Raw genomic sequence first — 26,158 nt, forward strand, 5'->3', positions numbered from 1 at the left:
AAAGGAGCCTCATATATTCAGAAGATGATGGCGTTATAAAAGCAAGTATGACAATCATGCATGATACACTGATCCACTGAGCATTAGCACTGATATTGACCTTATTAATTGATTAGTTTAAGTGTTTATTGACAGATAAACATTGTTAAATAAGGAGATGCAATGCAACAGATGTACTGTATAGAGTGTACAGTATATTCTGGATATTGTGTATAGCTGAAGCTAATTTGCAGCTCTGTCCTTGGTTAGGCTTTAAAATGCAGGTTAAAACAATTAAAACAAATAAATAACAGATTCAGGATAAAAACAACATAACACATAATACAGACTGTGTATATGTGAATGCATGTGTGTGTAGTGCATGATTGTGTATGTGACATAAACATGTTTTACAAAGTTTAAATTCTGATTCAGGCAATAAAGTGTTGGGTATCAGCCAAATGTGACTGAGCCACATTAAGTACAATTTCTTAATCTGTGTATAAAATATACTGTTTCTGCTCCCTTCTTTCACTCTAAACTAAACTAAACTTTTAGTGCCACAGTTATCCCTGGTACATAATATCACCATAGTTATCACCATGTGTCAAGTATTGAATCAGAGCCCTTTAGGGATCAGAATCGGGAAATGTTGAATCATTAGTGACAATGCAGTGATCCAAAAAACAAAGATCAATTGACAAATCAATCTCACCACGAGCTCCATTTAGTAGCTTTTTCTGGAGCTTTCGATTATATCACATGGTTTCCATCAGCAGGTTTGGGAGTTTGCCCAGCTGTAACAGAATTAATTTTTTTTTTTTTAAGCACTTTAAGGACCTTTTAAACTCCTGCTGCTGATGCAGATCATGCGATGTTCTGAAACTGATGTTCTGAACTTCAACCAAAAGATATCCTGGCCTCAGAGTCTGTTTTGTGAAGTGTGAGATATTTATTTGCCTTTGCTATCAACACAAATGACAAATAGTGAAAAAAAAAGCATTGGTTGAATAAAGCTATTTTTTTTTCATGTTTTCGTTCTCTGGCTCTCATTACTTGAGCACCTAGCTGATTAGTGAAGTAGCAGTATTGCACTCTTACTAAAGAGTCTCAAAGGAAAATTACCTTGATTCAAAATATTGATCAGCTGAAGTGACTTTGGGGAAAAAACAAATTACTAGAGAAAAAAGAAAGAAAGTGCATTTAAACTGTTTAAACATTTAAACAACAGCAAGAATAGAGACACAAATTAAGAGCACTGTGAGCCAGGAACGATTGCTAAGTTTTAATCATTTGAATCAAAGCTTTCATTATGGCTGACTTTGACTATCATTCACATGAATCATGAAGCTTGCAGTATAAGAAACCACGCAGCAGCCCTTCCTTTTGCAAGGGAGCAATTTATTGCTTGTTTTCCAAGACCCTATGTTACTAATGATGTTTAAATGTGGCTTAGAGGATCACAGCTCCAACTCATTATAGCAGTTGCCTGGGGTGAGATAAAACACTTTATACAGATCCAAGACAGAGGTCATTGTCCTCGTCACCTCCACTGGGATCAAAGTAATTCATCAATTTGACAAAATATGTTCTATTTTAAGGATCTGCTCAGTGATCTGTTAAATGGCACATTTCTAGAAAAATGTGGACAATTTAAACAGCTACATGCTCAACAGGTGAGTAATCTCCATTTTACTGACACTTCTGTGTTTTATATAATGATCTACCTCTAACTCAACCACTGCATACTTTTGACTGAGCAGCTAAAAGGTTGTGGTCATATTCTTACATTATAGTCACTACGTGGGTTTATAACAAATAAAAGCAGTTGACAAAATAATCTCACCACAAGGTCCATTTAGTAGCTATTCTAGAATATTTGATCATATTGCATGATCTTCATCATCAGCAGATGGAGTTTGCTCAGTTCTCATGAAAGTCTATATGTTCATATTTTTACTTTTAATCACACTAGTGGTTGTGTCAGGATAGCAAATGTCGTTTTTTTGGTTGGCCTGACTGAAATATCTGAACAACAATAAATTTTGTACTGTCATTCATGGTTTCCAGACAATGAATCATACTGACTTTTTGTGATCCCCTGACTTTGTGTTGACATTTTGAGTAAAATGCCTCAACCATTATTGGATGGATCGCCATGAAATTGGGTACACACACTCATGTCCCCCTTTAGGATGAATTGTAATAACTTTGGTGATCCCTCGACTTAAACCAAATGTCAGTGCTTTGGTTTATGACCAAATACCTGCAAAACTGGTATTCCCATCAGCCTCTGCTGTACGTTGAGGTTAGTGTTAATCAGCATATGTCAGAATGCTAACACGCAAAACTAAGACAGTGAACATGGTTAACATTATACCTGCCAACATCAGCATGTTAACACTGTCATTGTGAGCATGTTAGCATGCTGACATTAGCATTTTGGTCAAAGCATCACTGAGCCTACACATAGCCTCACAGAGCCAGCATGGCTGTAGACTAGTCTTGTTTCTGAACACTTTTAAGAACGTTTCGTCCACTTGAACATGAAAGTTCACTCGTGTCACTACAAACTGCAGTTGACCAAATTATCTAATCAATTCTAATTAATATATTACAGCAGCCTAGATTTGTGCATGCCTGAAAATGATGTCTCTTTTATATTTTGTAGTCTGGTGTAGCACTGAGCCATGAATGGAGGATGTGTTTGATTTCCAGCATTCAGCGGTGGTTTGTAGCCTGTTGGCAACGCAGAAGTGCTGCTATGATGATTGTGCGAGGCAGAATAAGGCCAGCTGTGGCTGCAACAGCACAGTCTCCCTAATGTCTATAATCTATCAGTGTGAAGTTAAACCAGCTGATTTATAGATCAGATGGTTTAGTAGGTGAATGAAAGAAAGGGAAAAAGGAAAGTTGGAATGAGATTTCTAAGACTTCTTTGACTTTACAACCCGGTAAGCCATAAAAATATAAATAAGAGGATATCGCAGTCAAGTCTGATGCCCTACAGTAAAAATCCTGTCCTTGAAGTAAAAAAAAAAAAAAAAGCTTATCACAGGTGATTCAGCTTCCGTCTCTGCAGATGAGGAGCATGTGGGTCAGAATAATAAGATGCTCCTAGAGCAAAACTAAATTCTTCAACTGTGAAATATCTTTATTTATGCAATGAAAGACGGACTGAGTCCAATAAACACAATAACATGTTCATCAACACAGGAGTTCTGTACAAAACAATTATCTTTGCAGGGAAAGCAGGTGTTGTTTCCTCATTGGTCAAAAGGCCATTGAAAAAATACTCATAAGACCACAAAAATAAAAACAAATAAACAATTTTAAAAAACAAAACAAACGGTCACACCATGTTATAAAGCTTACATTATAAGTCATAAGAAGTGTTAATAAATGGCAAATTAGATCATACCCAATAGTTAAATCATGATTTGGTGCTTGGATACTAATCATTTGGCAACATTAATTTGTATTTATTGACTGGTTAATCATATTTATTTGAAGACAACAATTGCATAACACTTCAATCTCTCAGTAAATACAGTAGATTTATACATTAAACAATATATCATGGTGTTCTCAGACTAAAATGAAACTGATATGTATTTATATGCTTTGTCAGTTTCCATTAATCCCAGTAAAGGAAGTAAAAGTAAGAGTATTTTTAGCATAAACTTTGAGAACTGAATCAGATTTTACTCAACATGTTGTGGTCGACTTCATGTCCACAAATTAATATTCACCACTTATTAACAAATAACTATTCTACTGTTGGTTAAGTGTACCACAAACAACTGATAGTCATAACTTGACAATATCAAATAATTAACATGCCCAGAACAATCACCATTTAACCATTAGATCATTATTATTTGCCATTTACTAACACTGTGGTAATGAAATACTGCCCAGCTTAAATAGTTCACTCTTCCAGTACATCATCATGGCAGAAAAATATCACTACGTGTTATACAGACTGATGGAGTCACTTTGATTATTGTGTTTACACTGATGGGAATGATCATCTTGTTGCTTGGATAACAATGTTTCAGTATTAACAATCTAAATGCAGAACAAAAATCAAGTTAAGTATTTTAATATTGTTTTTACAATAGTATACAATTACCAAGGAATGCTAATTGGTGCACTGCAATTACAGGGGCGGCACTACAGGGAGTCATACATACTTGGTAGTAATCAAATAGCTAATTACTGGAACACCTATGGTGTACAGGAGGGGAAAGAAAAAGAGTTAAAGATAGCTCCCTCCTGGCTTGCATGCTCCACTCCTCTATGCAGGTTTTCAGTTAAATCAATACACCCTAAGAACTCATAAGCCCCTTTTCTTTCATAGCAGTTATAAAAACTTTGACTAAGTAATCCTTCGACACATTACTTCAATCCAAACCTATAAAAACACATGTTCAGTTTGAAAAGCCGGCAGTAGTCGAGCTGCAGTGAGAACACGCAGGTATATTAACATCAGCCTTGCTGTGTCCTCTGCTGTCTTCATGTTCACAGGAAATACAACTCCACAACAAACACCAAGACACTCACACGCACACACGCACACACACACACACACACACACACACATACAGTATCTAAAACATGTCAAAGCAAAATATCAACTATAAAATGCACTTTGTTGTGAAGAACAGTAAAACTCATATGCTTTGGTCAAACAAATAAAATAATTTTGTATCTCTACACAACATCAAATACAATTTAAGGCAAAAATTAACCGTTCAACAAGTCAAACAACAAAAGGTTCAAAAACATACATTGAAAATATTTCTATTTACAATATTTCCTCATAGAAAAATATGTTTGACTTGCACAGAGTTTTAACATGGCCACAGTAAGACTCAATTCAACCTCAAGTGCACAAGACGGCATCAGATTTCATCACAAATCTATTGGTTCCAGTGCAGCTGTAATAAATGGATGCAAGGGCACCCTAGTGGAATTTCAACTGGCATGGGGTCCAATGTACAATATCCTGCAAGCCACTGCAACTACCAAGCAACTAAGCTACCATTCCAATATTAATGAAACTGTCATTTCAATTATGTAGATAAACAAGTTCTGATTACATTTTACAACTGTGTCTATCAATCTGTAAACATTTATTTCAGTTGTATCAACACTGTCCTACAAACTATTTGTTTTTAATCCTCCAGTAGTCACAGTACCCAACAGGCAGCAACAGCACACAATCTGCAGGAAAAAAACAAAATCTACAAATACAACAAAACACAAATGCAACTGAATCGAGAGCCACTGCAATGTACCTCGATAGTGCAAATGTGACCTCAGGGGTTGAGCCGTGCACACCACGGTGCAACAGTAGTTGTGGACCCAGTCTGAGGTGGCTGTCGTGAGGCGTGTTCTGCCTGACTGGCTGAGGAGAGGCAGAGGGAGGCGTAGCAAGCCAGCCACAATGTGAGGGAGACATCTAACAGTGGGAGTGAAATGGAGGGGCAGAAACCGGTGTTGGGCCAGGTCGGCTGATCGGGCTCCAGATTGCAGAGCTCGTGTATAGATTGAACCTAAATGTCACAGTGCTTCTGTGTCCAGAGGCCCACACTGGGATGATGATGTGTGTAGGGTATTTACAACGTTGGAGGTTTATCACAGGAGTCAGTCAACATGACCACCTGTCAGCACAGCCGTCTGTACAGGACCAGAGTGTGTGTGGTGCAGCATCTGGAAATCTGTTGCTCGGGCTGGGATAAAGTCTCAACAGGTCACTACACTGTCGCTACATTTTTATCCTTTGAAGCATGTGTGTATGTGTGTGTGTGTGCATGAATATGTGTGTATTTACTATGTGAAGTACATTCTTCTGATTTTACAATAGACACAATATGAGCTTGACACAGACATTTGCAAAAATCATTGGCATCCCCCGGCTTAAAATTTCAGGCACAAAGACTAAGGGGCATTATCCGCTGGGCAGGTCGTGAAAAAGGGCTGAACAGGTAAAGTGTAGAGGGCCAAGCAGGAGATAAAGGTGAGCTGTGAGGGACATCAGCTGAGGATCCGATGTGCATGTACAGTAGATAGAGGTGACACTGCAAATATGAGAGAGGAAAATGAATGAAGTCTACCACATTAGAGACAATGATAACACACTGATTAGTGTTTGTGTGTTCTGTATCAGCATATTTATTCCTACAAGCTCTCAGAATGACACAGATTCAGTCTCAATAATTGCATAGACAATATTTCCAACACTAGAAATTAGTGGGCTTCAAGCATCAGTACTTGTATAATCATAATCATGGTTGTCCTGGGGAGCTGCTGAAATAATAAAAATAAATTTCACTCAGGTCGCCACAGGAAAATGTACTTGTCAGCATCGAGAAAGATCACTCATTGTTTGTTACTTTTTTTCCTCTCCTTCCTTCTTTGCTTTTTTCATTGTCCCTTTCCATCTTATTTTCATTTTAATTTAATCTTATTTATAAAAAACCATAATGCAACTGAAAGTGTGGAGACACTAATGTATCAGGTACACCAAAGAACAAAATCTAATCAAGTTAGACGTTTATTGACTTTGCCGGAACTGAACAGTAGCGAGCAAAATCAATCTGTGTTTGCGTCGATGCTTTGTGGAGCCTCAAGCTCTTACTGGTTTAACAGACAATGCAGTGAAGTAAAAGGTGAAAGGCTACATTATTCAACAAGGATTTATTAATAGTGTATTACTGTTTGCTGTCGTTAATGCGACAGTGTGGGAAACAATAAAACTTTAATCTGCAATATGAGGAGGCGTACTGTGACAATCTTAAGCACTTTGATGGTCTTTATTAGTGTCTGATCAGAGGCTGTTTGAGGAAGCTGCTGCACGATCAGAGCAGGAGGTAAAGGTGTTTGCTTTGCACAACATAGGTGCTTTTTTCCCCCCTTTTGTGCAAAAAATGTCTGGAGCGCACTCAGATATCACCACTTCATTGATGTTTACTCGTTTCATCCCTATTTTGGTCCCACACTGGTATAAATCAAGAAACTAATTGGTGGGTTTTGACAGTATTTCTGTTCTGGCATTTTCAAAATGTAACCAATTTGTTTATATGTGCATCTACAGTGTTCTTTATCCCTCTGTCTATAATGAACACCATCTGGCAAACCACCAATCAGTTTTATACAAATCCAAATAATTTGCTTCATTGGGCCATTTCAGCATTTGGTTTTAGCCTTCCACTGATGTGTCCTATCAAAACAACAGTGTTAGTAACAGAAGTCAGAGTAGTGACATCAAACATGGTGCACAGAGTTTTGCAAGTAAAATTTGCAAGTAAAGCTGATCTTAAAGGTTAAACTTACAACTTGGGTCTTAACTTTGTGGTTTTGGTCATCATTTCTATCATTTATGGTAACGTTGTACTGACCAAGACATTGAGTCTGACAGCTTTCAGACGTTCAGACAGGTTGTCAACAAGTGAACTGCTCAGCAAGATTAAACCACATTATTTGGAGGTAAAACTGAAAGTGACGTTTAATCTCAAGAACTTGTTCTGTGATCTGTGATTATGTTTACTATGGACAGTTTGGGTAATAATTTTTACCATTCACCTTTGTTTTCTAAATCTCTATATTAGTCTGATTGCTTCTTCTGTTTTTTGCCGTTTCTGAATTATTTTTAGCAATGTAGCTGCATTCCCATGTCTCAGAAATTCATTTAGGGAGTACAGCTAAAAACAGTTGGCAAACCTACAAAAATAAGACCCAAATTATTAAAAAATAAATAAAAATATAAAAGTGTAAGATCTAACCTTGGCCTTGGATACTAAGACCCCTTTGTTCTCTTCTGTCCTCCTGCAATCTTTCCATCACTTTTTTGACGTCAGGGAGTGGTGTCTCCACGATGTATGGAGGCCCGTCCCCACACGCCTTGTCCACCTCCTCCTCCGCCTCCTCCTCCGCCGTGGTCTTTATCTGACTCCGGCTGACTCTGGGCTCGCTCAGGCTTGGGGTTTGGAGTGCATGGCGGGTCAGGTTGTTGGACAGACATGGTCCTGCGCAGGTGGGTGCGCTTACACAGGAAGTCAGGCTTCGCTGAGAGACCAAATGAGCCTTTCCTTAAGACCATACGAACTGAAGGGGATTTCTTGGGTCTGGCTCTGTGCCCAAATTGAAGGGTTGAGAGGTGCGCTGCGTATCCCTCGCTCAGGAACTACCATACCACACAGAGAAAAGGAAGCAGTAAAAAGATTAAGGTAAGTAAGAACAACCAAGAGGAAAACTGAAACTCTTTAACTGAAATAAACAGACAGAAACACAATGAAAAGCTATTAAAGGAAGACATGAAAGACACAGATAAAACCTACCTGGCACTGGCTTTGGTACTTCTTCGAAGGTCTGCCAACAATATAAATCTGTGAGGGGCTGAGGCCGAGCATGTTGTAAACAGAGATGTCCTTCATGGAGCCATAAGCAGAGTTGATCTTAATGTGACACTGGTGAGAGAGGAAATAATCGGTTCAAGATGTGAGCGGCATTTCGATGCAGCACAACCCAAGGCTACAACACTGTGAGCTTGAAAAAGAGTGATGCAGAGGAAACGAGTGGAGAGCTCACTGCAGGGCAGAGAACAAAATGTTTCACATGCTTTATAAGAAAGATTAACTGCCCACTTAATGTCAGATGGTATGTATGTAAAGTGTACCTCCTGTATGAGATTCCTGAGGAAGATGGTCTTTTGTCGCAGCGGATCATGCACCAGGCCTTCAGAAAAAAAGATCATCCCGTGGGGAAAATTGTGCTGTGACAGCCAAGATACCACACGCTGCTTCTGCATATCAGGACGGCCTGTGATGTAGATGATCAGATATCCCAAGTCCTGCCAGTGCCTGCATGCAGTAACACAACATCAAACACGTTTCAAAGTTATTCTTTTGTCAGTTGTCGCAATATCACAGAAAGGACACATTTAAATCCTTAAAAAATCTGATGCGCACATAAGCTGACACACTATCTTCTGATTCCTTCTGAATCTTTTTTTTAATCCCTCGAGACGTGAATTTCATTTACACACACACACACACACATATGCACAAACACTCTGGCCTACACACACATTCACACACACATTCATTCAGAGACTGACCTGACGACATCAACAGCTCCAGGGCGGACCTTTGGGTCACTGCCCATGATTGACACACTGGCAGCGAAAGAGCCGTCGATGCTGAAGACCACACACTCCATGCCTCGCGGCAACACAGTCAGGTAGGCCTCAGCACTTGTTTGATCCCCCCTTGGGATAAATAGAGTGAGGGAGGAGAGATAGAACGAGAGAAAGATATCATGAGAAACTGCTGTCGCTACACATGGTTGTTACTCCGTAAAATGCCGGCCTTTATACTGCACTCTCTAGCTTGAAGCTCAAGTAGGAAGGGCATTGACATAATTCAATAATTCTCTCCTTTTTCTATGTATTGCTACATTTTATTTGATAATACAGGACTCTGTGAAGGGCATGCTACATGGATCCTTACTTGACCACCATTTTAATCGGATAGACTCCCAGGCCCAGCTTCTTGCTCTTGGGTATGGTATATGTGACTCTGCCGCTGCTGTTGGTCACCTCTGTGTCAAAGTGCACCCAGCGGCCAGACTGGGGTTGTGTCATCAGCAGGATGTCCACCTAAGACGGGTCAACAGACAGAGATAAATGCACCATAAGTGTTTGATACACAGACATACAGTATACTAGTAGCTTAGAGTGAGAACAATAAGCAATGGTGTTGTTGCTTTTTACCTTTTCTCCAGTTAGGGTCACCATGTCCAAGGGGCCATACATGAAGCGACCAACCAGAGTCTGCGGTCCATCCTCGGTGGCAATGACATCATTCACCCTGTGGTTGCCAGTTACGTTCTAGGGTACGTGACAAAAAGTAGCATAAAGCACAGTTTAGTCAAGACACATTTTATTGCTGCTCAAGTGATGCTCTGGAATAGCTTTTAGCATTCATTGATGAAGACCTTGAGATGAAGGAGAAAGCAGGACTTTGAGTTGCGAGCATTTTGTCACACATAATGATCACAAGGTCAAGGTTTAAACTGCATGCTAGAATCAGAGCTAGTTTGACACAGACTGTCCATGAGCTCCCAACAGAGCCTGAGATACACAACATTTGACAAATATGAACAAAAATTTAAATCTGCCAACAATGGATCAAATTGTAATGTTAAAGGGTTGCAGATGGTCCAGATGCAGCAGGCAGTCTTTATGACAAAGTGACAATGACAAAGTTAGCCACAAGCTAATGAACATAATAGAACATTCAGCAGCTAAAGAGGCAAATATTTTTCTCAAGAGTAACTAAATGTAAACACAGGAGGAGGCTGGGCATATATGGGGAGTTAAAATGCTAAAAGCAGGCAGAGGTGGACAGTAGCAATAAGGATGCAGCAGATAAAGTGAGCACCAAATGTTGGACCATCACAAATGTGGACATTAGATATATGTAGAACACGTGACTATAAAAGGATTTGCGTATGTGCCTGGACTACTGAGACTCTATTAAAAATAACCACGGGTGTCCTTGCATGACCGATATTTACCAGCCTGTAAGACATACATTACTAAACAACAGGAGGGATGGTGGCTTAAGCTTTCCCTGCTTTGATGTATTGCATTTTCAAATTCCACTGCCCAGCAAAATGTTTCTAAGGTATACACTGTGGGACCTTACAGAAAAGAGTTTTAACTCTCTATTTAGCTTCCTTATGTTGTTCTTTTCTCCTTATTGCACCATTCAGTGAGTACCTCTGAGTGAGCCAGCAGAGAAACACTAATCCCTAAATCTCTTCTTACGGACATGGTTGCATTTTAACGGCATATTACCGGCAGCCTAATGTACAATTCTCAGATTCTGCTGTGGACCAACATGAAAGAAACCTTAATTTTCCTACCAGCTTCTCCACCATTTCTGTAACCTTTACATTACCCAGGGAGATGTTGCTCAGCATACATGTTCTTTTTCCACACCCTGCGTTTTTCCTTGAAATGTGGCTGTTACTCTGTAGATTGTATGATAAAGACCATCATGTGCTACAAGCTTGTGCAGGATTTATGCCTAGAGTATGAAGAGTTTTTTTAACTTGTACTTTTTAACTGAACAAAATACTTGATGTACATATAAAATAAAGTAAAATAATGCTATTATAACAAAAGGTGCAATTTCAAGAGTAAACAATGCAACTCAAGTACTGCAACAACAATAAATGTTATTGTTATTCACACCTTTATTTGTTGATTTCATCAGGAGGGAGAGGCTGCAATAGCATTCTGTTTACTTGAAAATACTCTGCTCTGCTGTTTATTGACTGCACTCAACTGAAAGATAATGAAGCATCTGCACATAACAAATATTGTTAAGTGCTAATGTGATCCGTGTTGCAGTTACATTTTACTGTTTCACCACACCAACTAATGATAATTGATTTAAAGGATGTGACATCTAACAAGGAAGTTCAACATTTCCAGCTGTTATCCTGCGTTAGCTTTGTCAACAATTAATTATTTGCCAGCATGAGGTTTCACTTACTGATCCATTGATGGCAAGCATGAAGAGTAAGCAATATATACATATATGCACACCCGCGCACGTTCACATGCAAACACAGAACATACAGCGTTATAGTCTATCATTTTGAGGTTTGAGGAGGCCTGACAGTCTTTAATATCTAGCTAAATGTCCTCGACACAGTTCACTTGGAACTCTCTTTTCAGTCATATCTGAAAACAGAAAAGCAAAATGTGTCTCACCATCCACTCAAAAGCGTGGAAGAAATGAATCGGAGACAGTCAGACCCCTGACTGCGAAGGAGCAACACGTACAAGAAAAAACAGCCACACTAGTGGTCCCCCTCCAGCTGTGACAAAGACCTCTTACCAAGAAGAGGAAGATCAGAAATAGATGCCAAGCCTCTCTGAATAGTATCACTCTGCAGCAGATGAGCTGGCTGTGCCCAGATTGGATCTGCACGGAGCAGCTCTAAATCTGCACATACTGAATGGTATTCAGGACAGGGGCAACTTCTCAGAGCTGCTTTTCTTTAAGCACTTATGTCAGAGATACATCATTTGGCCAAGGTGAGGCATGAAGAAGATGACACTGAGAAAAAAAACAACTTCCAAAGACTCAAATATAGATATACAGTATGTTTCCATGGTACTCTGGTTACACAGCTCTATTCATAGCTCTCATGAAAAGCAAGCAGTCACTAAACTCTTGTCTTTAGAAAATAGCAGATAAAAGGCGCGTTCAGCAGATAGCAAAGTGACCTTGATTGTCCAGATCTACAGGGCTCAGAAGCATCAAGTAATTGTGTGTCTGCATGCTTCAGTGCTTCAAGGTGAAAGTGTGGGAGTATTTTAAGAAATTCAGGCCACAGACCATTCATGCAGACCACAGCGCTAAAGTGCTACAATCTCAGCAGTTAATGACAACTGTATTTTTAGTTTGAATGAATGCCATGAAAGCCGTTGTGACAGGCGCAGTTTGAAAAACAATTTCTGCTGTGTGTGTATGTGTGTGTGTGTGTGTGTGTGTTTGCAAAGGTGGGTGTATTTCTGAGAATGAGAGGCACCTTAGAGAAAATATTCCAGGTTGAATAACATCTTGTAAATAAAATAAAATAACAATATCCATAAATGTGTCCACAGAAAGTTTGAAATTAAATTAAATTCACATTTCTGTCAGCCTACAGAGCAAACTAGGACACAAATACATTTATACAACATAAACCACCTAATAATTCATTACCCTTAGTTTGACATGTGTCCTCCTTCTGAGCCATTTTTCTCGTGGGCTGGAGGGAGAGAACGGAGCCGAGTCCAAATTGTCCGTTTCCTGGGTCTTCACACAGTCACATCGCATGAGCTGTGAACAAATACATGATATAAGAGCAGACAAACACACACAAGCAAACACACAGTCAAAATCATATCCTTCCATTAAGTAGACAGAACACGTTTGTCTATCGGTAATGCCTCTAGTCTCACCTGAGGACTCTCTGCACATCGATGCATTGAAGGATAGACAATAATAACGTGGAAGGTTTACCATCCGAAGCATTGGAATTAAATCTGCTGTTATGTTTAGGGATCATAAATCACAATCCTAGTGGAAAGCTTTTGTGACAAGAGCAGCACTGACACAGATTAGGGGCTAAGGGATGATATGGAGTGCTTGAAGAAAATTACCACTCACTACTTGAAAGAAGTCATGCATATCATTCCTGACTCAGTCACTGGGTGGCTTGAACCTAATGTCACGGACTCTGTTTCTGGATTTTTTTGTGTTTTGAGGTGTTTTGGTGTTGCTCTGTGTGTTTTTTGAGTGTGCTCTGGATTACAGATTGTTTGTGATAACTGCATTTTCCATTTGTGTTTCTTTGTGTAGTGCTTGAGTTTGGTATTGTTATTCCTTTGAGTCTAGTGCTCTTGTTGTCTTTAGTTGTATCTCTGCCTCGCTTTGGTTTTAATCTTGACAGTTTGTAACCTTGTGTTTCTCATGTGTTGCTGTAGTCCTGCTCAGGCTGTTTTCCCCTGCACATCTGTTCAGTCTTAAGTGTTGTTTGCCTTGCTCTGTTTGTTGCCTGCCACACCCTTGTTGTCTTTATTGTTAAGCAATCCTTGTGTTTCCCTCCTTTAGTACGTGCCCCACTCCAGCTGTGTCTTGTTCTATGATTACTTCTTTGTTTCAAGTCAGTTCTGTTTTTGTCTTCGTCTGCCAGTAACCAGAGTCTGGTCAAATTATTTTCTTCAGTTCTTGTCGCCTGCTTGTTGTCTCTGCATTTGTGTCCACTTGCCTGCATAACAGTGACACCTACAGTAAAGAGGCTCCTTTAAAACTCTTAGACACTGAACTTGGACTGACAGCAAATGACACGATTTTAACAAATTACTTTAAATCACTAAGCCTTTCTGTGCAGCTCTTAAATTCCATGACAATCCTCTAATATGACGTGGCATGTAGTGGAGATGAAAAGCACTGCACCAAAATAATGATCTTTGGGTTTATTAGCTTCCTGGTGGCGTCAATAGCACTTTTTATTTCCTGTGTGTTCAGCTGGGCGAAAAATCTGTTCTTTTCTTCTACCCTCGGAGCTTTGCTTTCTAATGATCAAGTTCAAAGACTGCCAGTGGTTCCAGTGCCTTTTTAATAGGATATGATGAAATATACCTTTTCTTTTTTTTTTTGGTCCTGCTTTTTCTTGTCTGGTGTCTGAGGATTCAGTGAACAAATGATCATCACAGACTCATAAATACACATGAACTTAATTACTTTTAAAGATGTGATATTTTCATGGGAAGCTCAGTTAGTAGATGGAGGTATAAAGTTTAATTCCCTCTTAGTGCTATAAATATATGCACTTGTGGCACTAATAAGGCTCTTCTCATCTAAGGTGGTGACTTCAGTCCTTATGGCTTAAGAAAGTTGATGGTAGAAATATGGAAATGTGAGGGGACTTAAGTTGAGCACATATTTGCAGGCCTTTAAAATCCTACCCAAATGTAAAAAGAGTTGCCACCACACATTTAAAGGCTGACCTTTGCAGCTTACAGTCATGCCCTTTTACATTTATTTATAGCCCGCCCAAACCACAAAATCCTGGTCAGATTTGTTCAGATCCCAGGCATAAAATCAAACATGTTTGACATAGTTGTGATGCCTCCCGCTGGCCTCAGGCTGAAGTGAGGTGAGGCATGAGATTAATCCTAAACATCTTCACACAAGATAAAATGTGCAGCTGTCAATGGTGACCTTCCCTTTTTTCTGCAGACCACTGCAAAATCTTGACCATCACTCATCAAGGATAAAATATGGTAGAAATTGGTCTTCATATCATTGTGTACTGTGTTCTCAGCTGTACATCCATTAGTCATGATCTAAGACTGGGTTCTGACTTGAGCTACAATATTTGTGTTCAAAATGTATAAGTAAATCTCATTTTATATATATATATATATATATATATATATATATATATGCAGAGTTGTTTGTGAAGCACGAGGACATCATTAAATAGTAACTGCTGTTCTACAAGTTATATCATTTGGTTAAAATGAATGCCAAGAGAGTAGAATATAAAACGTCACATTTCACTACCTCAAACTACAGTATTTGTTCCACCATAAAAGTTACAGAGGACGCAGAATCTAGAACATGGCATGTGTCTGCACAATCATTTTTTATTCTGTCAGCTTTTTATTGTATTGACTTTCTCCTCTATTTATTTTAGTCATTTTTTGTTGTCTCTGTGTCTTATTTGAAGTACTTTCAAATACCCTGTGCATGAAATGCTATCCTGTGCATATGCTATACATATAAATGTGTGTTTTCTTGCTGTGTAGAGTAAAAAGTTTGTATTCTTGCTGTACTGACTCACAATGGGTCTGATGATTATGGCAACTACACTGATGACAGGTGATGTGAATAACATTAATTATCTCATTACAATGGCACCTGTCAAGGGGTGGGATATATTGGGCAACAAGCGAACAGTCCATTCTTGAAGTTGATGTGTTGGAAACAGGAAAAATGGGCAAGCGTAAGGATCTGAGCAACTTTGATTAGATCCGGATGAGCAGGTCGGCACCTTGCATGACAGCCTCTGTCTTCAGCGTATGAATGTGTGTGTGAATGAGTGAATGTTGACATGTATTGTAAAGCGCTTTGAGTGGTCTGAGGACTAGAAAGGCGCTATATAAATGCAGTCCATTTGCCATTTACATCTCCTAATGTGAAAAATAGATGAGGCAGTGAAAGCATTTGGCTTCCTGCTGCTCTCATTTGGTTATAATGACATGTGAAAGATGCAAACAAACCTTGAGGCCGTGTGTTTGAAAATAACCACAATTGTTACAAAAGTGAAGACAGGGCTCATATGCAAACTTATGCTCTGAACAAGGGACTGGGCACACGCCATGTCCTTTGTCATTTTGTTTCATTTATTCCCAGAGCAACTTGTTTACAAAACCTCTCTACCTTTGACTCAGTCACATTCATTCTCAGTACTTTAAATTTCAAATTATCCGCAAACAATTTTGTGTTGGTCTGAAAGGGCCTTCAAATTATGCTAGTTGACTGTGGTTGCTTGGGGTAAAGTATACTTATCATAAGGCAATACATACATTCATATACAGTATCCTCCATTGCAAAAAATTCTAAAAATTAAAACATAAATTTGTAGTGTTTATTTGGATAATACTTTTGAAACTTGAAGGGGGAGGAAATGATTAGGCTGTCAATGACACTGCCCTACCTGCCGGAGAACAAAAGCTGCTACATCAGTGGATTCCCAGTAGGAGGCATGAAAAAGGTGAGGCAGAGCCACTGTTGGGAAGGCAGTCAGCACATCAGGGCAGTACAGAGCATAGTCCAGCCTCTTGGAGCCCCACCAGCTACTGGAAACTGAAACATACACAGGTTTGCAGATACATGGGTAAAACTGAGGTCAAACTAAGAGCTGTGAAACCTCATCGACCTGAATCGTCTCTCAACTTCCCTCCCACTCACTGTTAGCAATGGTGTTGCTCAGTTGGCCTATGGAGCAAATCGACATTTCACTTTCTACACTGGTCACGCTGGCTCTGCGACCTCCCTCTTCTCCTCCTCCTCCTCCTTCGGTCTTCGTTTCAGAGGAGGCTTGTGAAGCTGGACCCCCAGGAGTTTGTTCACCTTCAAAAAACACATTCGGATGGCCTTGAATACTCTCAGCTGGGGAGGGTGAGAAGAGGAGGGAAAGAGAAGGACAAACAGAGAGGAAAGGAAATGCTTTGATCACACAGCAATTGACTGGCAACAATCTTTAAATCAATGCTGTTATTTTGCCTAATAGGATAGCCTCTTGCTGTGTATCGACTTGCTTTGTGTCTCATCAAGGAAATCCAAAGACAAGCAACAGTACAATGACAGAGACGGCTTCTTCTCTTCATAGTGTTGAATCCAACTGTATTGGAAGTCCCACGAAGCATCTTGCTCTCGGCTGCAGCTGACAAGTAAAATAATTTATCATGTTGGGTTCTTCTGTCCCACCAGCATGTCTCTGTGTAGCTCTCTCCTATTTGTTCTGCGATAATTCTATATAATGAGAAAATGAGAATTTTCCCTGGAGACATGGTTTCACCAGACACCGTGGATCTACCAACATCGGTTCAATAACACATCTATTTTTAACACTATAATACAGCTTGAGGACAAAAGAAGACCCACACTGAAAGTAATGCAACTTCCATCTAATGCCTGACATAGCTGAACAACAGGAAGCTGAACAACACAGCGTAAGGCCTGTCTCTTTCTTTTAAATCCATCAGAGAGCTCTCCCTCACAGTTTCCCTCTTTTACCTGTATTCTGAAACTCTTTTACGATAATGGATATGGCTTGACCCACGTCTAACTGAGCCTCTACTACACCACAGCACTACATAGTGCACCACATATGATTGACCTCAGCAACAACCTGTAAACCAATCCCAACAACATTCATATGACTCAATGGGATGTACCTTCTCACACCTTCCCATTCACTTGAATGAGAAAATGTGTCCAAACTTTTGATTGGTACTGCATGTACAGTACCTCTCTACTAAAGGGTATGTATGTCCTTCACGCATCTCGAGAACCGTTCATCTGATCAACTTCACACTTGATAGGTGCATTGCTGGGGACCCAAGGAAGTGCAATGTGGTGTAATTTGGACATGTGACATGATTAATATTAACTTTGAATAAACAAGCAGTCAGCAAGCCGCTCCGCTCTGCAGTAGGAGGGTGGGACTTCTGGGCTCTCGCATGTCATGATCAGAGCTGTACAACCCTGCCATGAGAGATATGATGGGAGGATATCTCTGTTCGTTTGGTTTGATAACGTTAAAAGTTAGGCTTTGTTGTTGGCTTCCTGACTCAAAAAACTTGAAGAAACAGGAAAAAAAGAGAGAGAGAGAGAGCAAGTGAGCTGAGAACACAATCGAGCGACAGAGAGACAGGGAGAGAACGGAGGGAGAAAAAGCCCTTGAATGACAGAAATACGACGTTATTTTCTGATTGTTTCATGGCAGTTATGTTCTAAAGCACAAATAAGCAGCCATCAAACACTCAGCAGGTGGTTTATTGTGCTGACAGATGCTCTTCGTTTCTGTTTCATTTTAATCCTCTTCATTTCTCCTTTTCAGCCATTAATTAAATCCAACTAATGCAGCAGTAAATGTAAAGAACAGCAGGAAAAATCTTTGTTGTATTTTCCTCATGTGTGAATGCTGAGCTTCAAGTATGGCAGCGCATGTGTAAGAGGGAGAGAGACTACTACTTCCTCCTACATTGTAAAGAATTTAAAGAAATAAGGAACATTTACTTTAACAAGTTCAACTCTGTAATCTCAGATTTCAAAGAGCTTAATGACCTCTCAATATTAAAAAATACTCCTAGGAGGAGACAAGGCATATCTTGCTGCACAATATGTATCAATGTGCCACAACCTGAGGGACAGTCAATGACCTAGACACACACAGCGCACTCATGCATTCCCATACACACACACACACACATGCGTAGGATATACTGTTTATATATATAATTAATATAAATATTAACATTGTTCTCAAAACTTTCATGCCAATAAAGCCCATTGAATTGAAAAGAAAGAGAGAGAGGCAGAGCAAAGAGAGGGAGCTGTGGAAAGCTTTCTCTGAAACAGAAAGCCTGTGAGTGAAATAAATGACTGACTAATCAGTGGTCTGCGGTAATTTCACATTACCGTTTAGTATCAGCTCAGCTTGAGAAAAGTTTTCTCACATGGCATGCTCTAAAAAATGAAAAGTAGATAGCAAAAACACGGCTTTTAATCAAGAATAGACAGACTCTTTGTATAGGCTACTTCCCAAGTACAATTCAAAACTAGTATGTGTCATATGAGCACAGATCTTTTGAGCAAATATACCCACTCAAATGATCCAAACTGAAGCTCCAGAAAATAAACAATCTAAGAGCCCAATGTGATCAATCCACTTTATTTTAATGCACATTTTTTCAAAAGCTCTGTTATGTTGTTTTATGGTGTTTTATTTTTAAATGCAGCCCTCATTATACTTGAAATGAGAAAAGATTCACTATTGCAGCACTTAGCATCTGTATATACTAGAATGTTAGTTTCTTTCATGTCATTGGTGTATATACTCATTCACACCTCACATCAACAGTATTGATTTTTATATGCACTGAAACATTTATACTGGAGGCCAAGCAATCGGCCTGTTGGCAACAGGCACATTTTGAACGGGCACTGCACTAGTGTCACAATAAGGCCAGGACTCACTGCACAGATGACCCAACCTCTATATGATGTCATTTACTCTCTCCCATTTACTGTGATATGAGTCAATCCAGTGGGATTCCCTTTTATGTGATGGTGAGGATATGAGGTATGTGGCTAGAAAAAGGCAGCAGCGCGGTTGAAGGCGGTTGATATAAAATGAGAGCAAGTGTTTCCTGCTTGCCTGCAAATGTTAACCAGAACACAGTGTGTCTGGGTTGGTCTTTTATAGGGCAGGATTATGCTGCATCTCCGTAACAGAAAAGATTCTCCTAACAGTTTCATCTGACACAATTTTCCTGTGTTTACATGACTTCCACTCAGACTACATACAACCATTAGCATTGCAGGCACTACCTCCATTCGTAGACAGCATATGTGCTTGCCTGCATTCAATAATTGTAACTGGGGATCAGTTTGTATGTGCATGTATCAAATTATCACCCAGAATATTGAGTTTTGCTTCACAAAGCAGCCAGTTATTGACAGATTAACCCTTTCTCTACCACTTGCCCAAATGGTAATAAACTGTCAGATGCAGCTGCATGTTGCGTGTTTGTGTCTGTGAAGGATCAGCGTCTTCAGCAGAATACGGATTAACAGCCGCTCTCTCGGACGTGAGAAAGAATCAATCCCCGCAGTCAAGGCAGAGACCAATCAGCATTTGGATTTCTTATAATAATGACGATGATGGAATCTGACACACTGTGATTGTGTCAATGTCACCAGATTGGATGGTTTTCCATCTAATAGGTCTGTTTTGATCATGTAGGGCAGAGAGATAAATCCTGCTGGTTAAGGATTGTTTAGGGTGGTTTAAATCATTTGAATAATTTTAAAACGCATTCGGCATTACATAACCAGATAACACTGCATCCTTTTTCATACCATAGGTTAAGGCTCAATCGATGTTGTGTGTGCATGCATGAAAATATTTGCAGCTTGTATGCGTGTTTGCGTTTGAGAGAGAAAAAGAGTTGACAAACAAAGTAGGGAAAGTCAATTAATCGTTGCTTATGAAGCAAAACTTGTTTCAGTTTCTCAAATCTGAGGATTGGCTGTTTTACTCAGATTGATGGGAAATTGGGATGCTGTGCCTTTTTCATGACATTTTATGAGCAGAAAAATCACCTTAAGCAATTAATCAAAACAGTAATTGTTTGTTGAAAATAATTGTTAGTTGCAACCCCACAGTACATTGAAATATGACTGTAATCCTGAAATGTGATTATAGTAAGATATGATTAGCAGATAATATTGTGGCGAAGTTTTAGAGGCCATTTTGGTTATGGATTCGTTGGACAGAGAGATGAATTGTGCTACTACTGCAGACTCTTCAGTAGTAATCTCATGCTGAAGTGCAGTGGTCAAATCTTTGATTTTTTTTATTTACACCATCCATGAGTAGAATACAAATGAAAGGGCACTCTTTCTGGCATTGGATAGGATCACATCAAAATCTGTTGTTTGGACTGTTATGATGATAATAAAATGCTACACAAATCCTTCTACATATTCCCAAATCAAAATATTCTTTATAATTGATAACATATACCATACAGTATATATTGTTATCAGTGATTTCACCAATTTTAGTCACACCAACACACATACACAAACACGTAAACACACCATACAATCTGTTATCATTAATGAGGCCTGCCCCACACCCCTCAGAGGAGCCTCTTTCAGCCTCTGGAACATTAGCAAGGCTCTGTCTTTCCTTCACAGCACAATGAGCACAGAGAGGCAGAGAGAGAGAGAGAGATTATTCAGAGTGAGAGAGGCGAGAGAAAGGGCCACTGACTCTGACACATTCATTGACACACACACACACACAACCACACACACACAAAGAAACAGAAAGATGAGCAACACAAAAACCTGCAAGGGCTAGCAGGAAAAGGTGGGGCTACATGGTGACAAAGAATGAGGGTGAGAAAAGAGAGCCTGTGTGTTTTTTGAATGACAAAAGAAGAAGAAAAGCTGTTAAAATAATTACAGTAACATTCAATGACCACTATGGAAACAAAGATATGATTCAAGTAGGATACAGGGGAGAGTGAAACAGCTGATGACAGTGGTAAAAGGAAGGACAAGCAGAGAATTCATAAGGTGAGGGAGAATGATTGCACTGTGGCCTTGAAATGTCTTTGAAAGAAAAAGAGATGGAAAGAGACTTTTAACTCAGCGCCCTCCCTTCGGTCCTCGCCATGCTCTCAGCCTCGACACGCAGCAGCATCCTATTAGGAAATAATTTCATGGCGAGCAAGAAAGAACTACAATACCATCTTTACATTAAAGCGCCATTAGCCATGTGATCAATACTGATAAAAATGACTAATTCCATGTGCACTTGCTGTCTTGGATGATCATATTTTCCCTTCGGACCATAGCTGGAAATCAATACGAAGAAGACTCATTCTCTCTATATTAGCAGCATTCATCATAATAAAAGCTCCACTGTTGACGGGTGTTGATGTCAAAGTCATACCCATAGGAGCCTGATTTGATTGGCTCTCCATGCCTTCATAACAAATAATTACCATATTACAGAGCAGGAAATGGGTGATGTGTGCCGCTGTTTCTTCTGCGTGTCTGTGTTTGTATGTCTGTTTCTGCCCCTGTGCTCCTGTCTATGGTTTTTAATTTAACACATAATTTGACAGCATCCAAGACCGATCAATGGAACAGGGATGCAGACCCATAATTAAAACCCAGTATAGCTGCAAGCCTATGCTGTGTGTCTGCTTTACACTTCATCACCTTTATCAGCACTACTGGCTCTGAGAGGCGTCAAGCATCCCACTTTGTGACTTGCTGAACATGATTAAATTAATAAATCACAGCTTGGGCATCCAGTTTACGAGGATGAAATCCGTGTGTTATTTACTATCATGTGTCATAGGTTTTTTTGTACACAGGACACATGAATAAAAGAGAAGAATCACTCGTGATTCCCTGTTGAAACAGCAGACAAATAAACCGATAGAAGCTAATTTGATTAAATATTATGTTGATAAAATATAATGTTGGCTTCATCTATCTGCAAAATTAATATCCTTTTTGGCATTTAAACATAGGTTTGTGCTATGTAACTGTTCCGTTATGGCTTTATTTAAAAATGACAGGACATTTATAAAAAAAACTACAATGCATTTGCAATAATTGGCATTGGGACGGCTCTACCCACTCTGCCTGTTTGTTTGTCTTGCTCTGCTGCCTCTTTTGCAGATACTGGGAGTTAGCTGGCAGGTGGAGCTGGGAGGGTCGCCTGTCGTATATGCCCATCTGGGCTGGGCTTCCAAGAAGACATAAAAGGACTGCCCTTCTGGGAGTCTCTCTCTCTCTCTCAGCTGGGCCTACTGCAGGGCCCTCAGCCTTCTTCCTTTGTTTGGTTTGTTGCACCAGCCAACACGCTTTATGCCATATTTTCATCCGCACACTGCTAATACAACTGATGTCTCTCTAGTTCGTTAAGATTTTTAGCTCTTTGAGTTAAATAAATTACTTTTTGATTGATATGTCTGTGTGTTTGGCCTCCCTTCTTGTTGCCTGCTGCTTGTGTGGTTTGTTTGGCTTCCTGGCTCAGGAGCCAATAGGCAGAGTTGGAGAGGACATCAGGAAGCTGCCTACAACTCTGAAAATTGGGTCTCAGCCTATTTAAATGGCTTAATATCTGACATCTCTCTCTTCTCTTCCTCCTAGGCCTCCACCATCCAGTTTGGTTAGGGTTTTGTATTTGTATGCATCATACATTATATTCATTCACACACTGCAGTCATTACTGAGCTGACTAACATTATTATTATTTTATTATTTAAGCTTAAGTTGACAAAAATGTCATTTTTATGAACTTTATTCATGTGATTCCCTTTTTTGTCACAGACTCTGGGTGAGTTTGTGACAGTTTGAATTATGACCATTGTGAATGTGAAGGACACTTGCCCTCACTTCTCACAGTGTATTCACTAATAAATTTTTTCAAAAATTTTCTCATCAAATAGAGGATAGGGGTGTTCCCCGAATACAAAAATGTTATTCAGCAAAGCACAAATAGTGGGTTTTTTTTATGAATATTTGTTTCATACAAATATTTTTAAAATTATTTGTGCGCAGGTCGCTTTCGCATTGCTATCTCAGTCTCTCTCCTCTGCTCCGTTGTTATCAGCAGGTCTCAGTGAAGGGAGTCACATCCACCTACTACATGATGCACATTTCCTAATTTGGACATCACTCCCAGTGTTGGGGGTATTGCCCAGAGATAAAGCTGAGCTACTGGCTCAAGTGAAGTGCTCCCAAGGGAACACTTATTGTGACACTGTAATTTTCTAAAATTGTAATTGTAATAAAAATAAAAGCATAATAAAAACAAAAACAGGATTTTTAAACCTCTTTCCACTTTTATTCAAACACAAATACAAATACAAACAATGTTGCTGCCTCAACAAATACAGATACAAATACAAATACTGGGCCTTCTGCAGATCCCTAATAGAGAAGTCTGACAGAGCCCAAGCGCAGAATGACAAAACATTAAGCTGGGACTCAGGTTTAATTCTGATTTGCTCACACTGTAGCGTTTGCTGGAAATTCATATTTCTGTCCGTGCCATCTGCATGGATGAAAATTGAAAATTTAGGGAGAGATATAGCTGTTCTAATAATTACTTTGGTTGTACAAGTTTTTTTTAGATAGATCTGACATGAGAGGAATCTCACCTACAACTTAAAATCACTCATTCACAGTGCTTAGTGTTGCTTTTTAACTGATTTTATTTACTTTGTGCATAAGAGATGATAATTAAGTGATACATTTTTTACAGTGATCTTAAGAAGGCGAACACTTTGTGCCTGTTTTTGTCTTACTAACAATATATCACACTGTTCTCACTATAATTGAAGACAAAATGGAACTAATTTTCTGTATCAGTGAGATGGCACATCAGACAAAGCTGTTTTGAGTTACATATTCCTAATTATTAGATGTTGAGTAAAGGGTTTAATTTTTTAAAGCCTTGCACCAAATCACAAAGCTTTATCTTCTCATTTGGGTTCATGCTTGCAGGCTGTTAGCACAAATGATCTGTCCTACTTTCTCTCAGCGAGGTAGGTGGATAGAGAGGCAGGGGAACGAGGCGATGCGTCATAACTGCTGTTTAGAGTGAGTCTCTGTCCCAAAAGTGGGCTAAAACATGCTTCAGATAAATCAGTGACTCATTAAGGACTCAGTCTTTTCAACCAAGCCCTCAAGGGGGATTACAGCAGTACTGTGCCACATCTAGCAGACTAATATCTCACATACTGTGCCTGATCCTCAGAGAGCGGTGGCAGGCTAAAGGTACTGCACCAAAAGAAGATGATGTATAATTACTTCAAACTCCAGGCTTTGGGGGCAGGATTTGACTCTGCTTTTGCAGGGCAAGCTCAAACAGATGGGATCAAGGCTCTGAGTATTGAGGCTCTGTGTACATACATTTGCACCCATGAAAATTCACATTACTGAGTCAATGAATCTCTCTGCTTCTGTAATCTAGTCTCAGCAACAGAATTCCTCAAAGGTTTCACATCAGCTTTGAAATGCAAAATCCAAAAGGTTATTAATAGGGCAATGCAATTATACCAGAAAATAGATTAACCAATGAAATATTCAGCAGGAGGTACTCTCGCATCTCCACACACTGGTAAATTGATTTCCTTTCTTACCTATGAGCATTGAGCGTCCATCTCCTAGAGGATAGCGCTGGTAGCGCGGCACAGCAAATGGTGGTAACTTGTGGAAGAGAGGCTGCAGAAGTGGCTCCAGACGGGAGGCTGAAGGGTCCGAGGGGAAGAACAGGTTGAAAATCTGAGAGCAGGCCGGATGAAGCTGGCTCACTGAGGGTCAGAAAACACAATGGACAGACATGGCCATTTAGGAAAAGCATGTGTGATTTCAGTATTAAGTGTAGCTGTGTCACAAGAAGGATTTTGAAATAACATAACTAGGGCTCATTATATTTAGATTTTAAAAAAAGGAAATCTATATAAAAATCCAGGTGAAACACAAACACAAACATTTATTTTATTGTATTATAACTATGCATTTACATTTTCTCATCATTTCAATGAGTGGAAGCATTTTCTAAGCTATGCTCTCCATCAGAGGTCCTTGTTGTAGTAAACTACAATGAACTGTGGAGCAGGAAGATAAATACTTTTTTTTTCTTTGAGTGGAGAGATAAAATCCAGGTCAAATTCATTTAAACTGAGGTGATCCTTTACAAAATATTTCACAAAAAATCAGTAAAAAAGATGGAAATGATCCATGCATCTATGTTATATTTCACTCACATTTCAATCAATCAATCGAACCCTTCGTACATGTCAGTGCGGTTAGTCCATTACAGGTGACTGATAAGCTAATACTAATGCACACATGAAGAACGCTGCTCTGTTCTTTGTTTGTGCATGTACACATACATGAAGAATAGCGTTCTCTCATATCTTTTGCGTGTGTTTTTGAGTCTTACCCTGGACGGCAGGCAGCACAGTGCGTCTCATGGCCAGCACCAGACCCAACGGACAGCCCAGCAGGAAACAGTCTGACACCTCAAAGTCAAATCGACCTGGGTTCAACACCAGACTGGTGCTACTGTTGCCCCGTGCCTCCGTACTCTCTTTTGTCAAACTGGGGAACAGATGCGGACATAAAATGTGGAATGTTATCTTAATGGCAAATATGACAATGTGCATTTTCCCCTAAGTGCTGACTGACTGCTGCCATAAGCTTAGAGTGAGGGTTTAGAACTCACTCTCGATGCTTGCTCTGACAGGCACATTTTGCTGAAGAATCGCTTT

At 39.6% G+C, this 26,158-nt stretch overlaps 1 protein-coding gene across 5 annotated transcripts in view; it reads right to left on the minus strand.

Annotated features, from left to right (window-relative positions):
- Positions 1 to 3,112: 3,112 nt before the first annotated feature.
- The window catches only part of pitpnm3 (PITPNM family member 3), a 101,118-nt gene continuing 78,072 nt past the window's right edge, over positions 3,113 to 26,158 (minus strand). For 4 of the 5 annotated variants that reach the window (XM_067595068.1, XM_067595066.1, XM_067595069.1 and 1 more), the window contains exons 9-20: positions 25,831 to 25,988; positions 25,025 to 25,195; positions 16,530 to 16,730; positions 16,276 to 16,424; positions 12,771 to 12,887; positions 9,758 to 9,874; positions 9,495 to 9,643; positions 9,104 to 9,253; positions 8,663 to 8,846; positions 8,325 to 8,453; positions 7,770 to 8,170; positions 3,113 to 6,065 (exon numbers count right to left, since the gene is read on the minus strand). In XM_067595068.1, coding sequence (XP_067451169.1) covers positions 7,841 to 8,170; positions 8,325 to 8,453; positions 8,663 to 8,846; positions 9,104 to 9,253; positions 9,495 to 9,643; positions 9,758 to 9,874; positions 12,771 to 12,887; positions 16,276 to 16,424; positions 16,530 to 16,730; positions 25,025 to 25,195; positions 25,831 to 25,988 — 1,855 coding nt within the window. In that variant the 3' untranslated portion in view covers positions 3,113 to 6,065; positions 7,770 to 7,840. The remainder of the gene's footprint in view (positions 6,066 to 7,769; positions 8,171 to 8,324; positions 8,454 to 8,662; positions 8,847 to 9,103; positions 9,254 to 9,494; positions 9,644 to 9,757; positions 9,875 to 12,770; positions 12,888 to 16,275; positions 16,425 to 16,529; positions 16,731 to 25,024; positions 25,196 to 25,830; positions 25,989 to 26,158) is intronic. The other variant, XM_067595071.1, reaches the window with a different exon arrangement.

The sequence above is a fragment of the Thunnus thynnus genome, chromosome 7 (genome assembly GCF_963924715.1).
Source record: "Thunnus thynnus chromosome 7, fThuThy2.1, whole genome shotgun sequence".
Taxonomy (NCBI): Eukaryota; Metazoa; Chordata; class Actinopteri; order Scombriformes; family Scombridae; genus Thunnus; species Thunnus thynnus.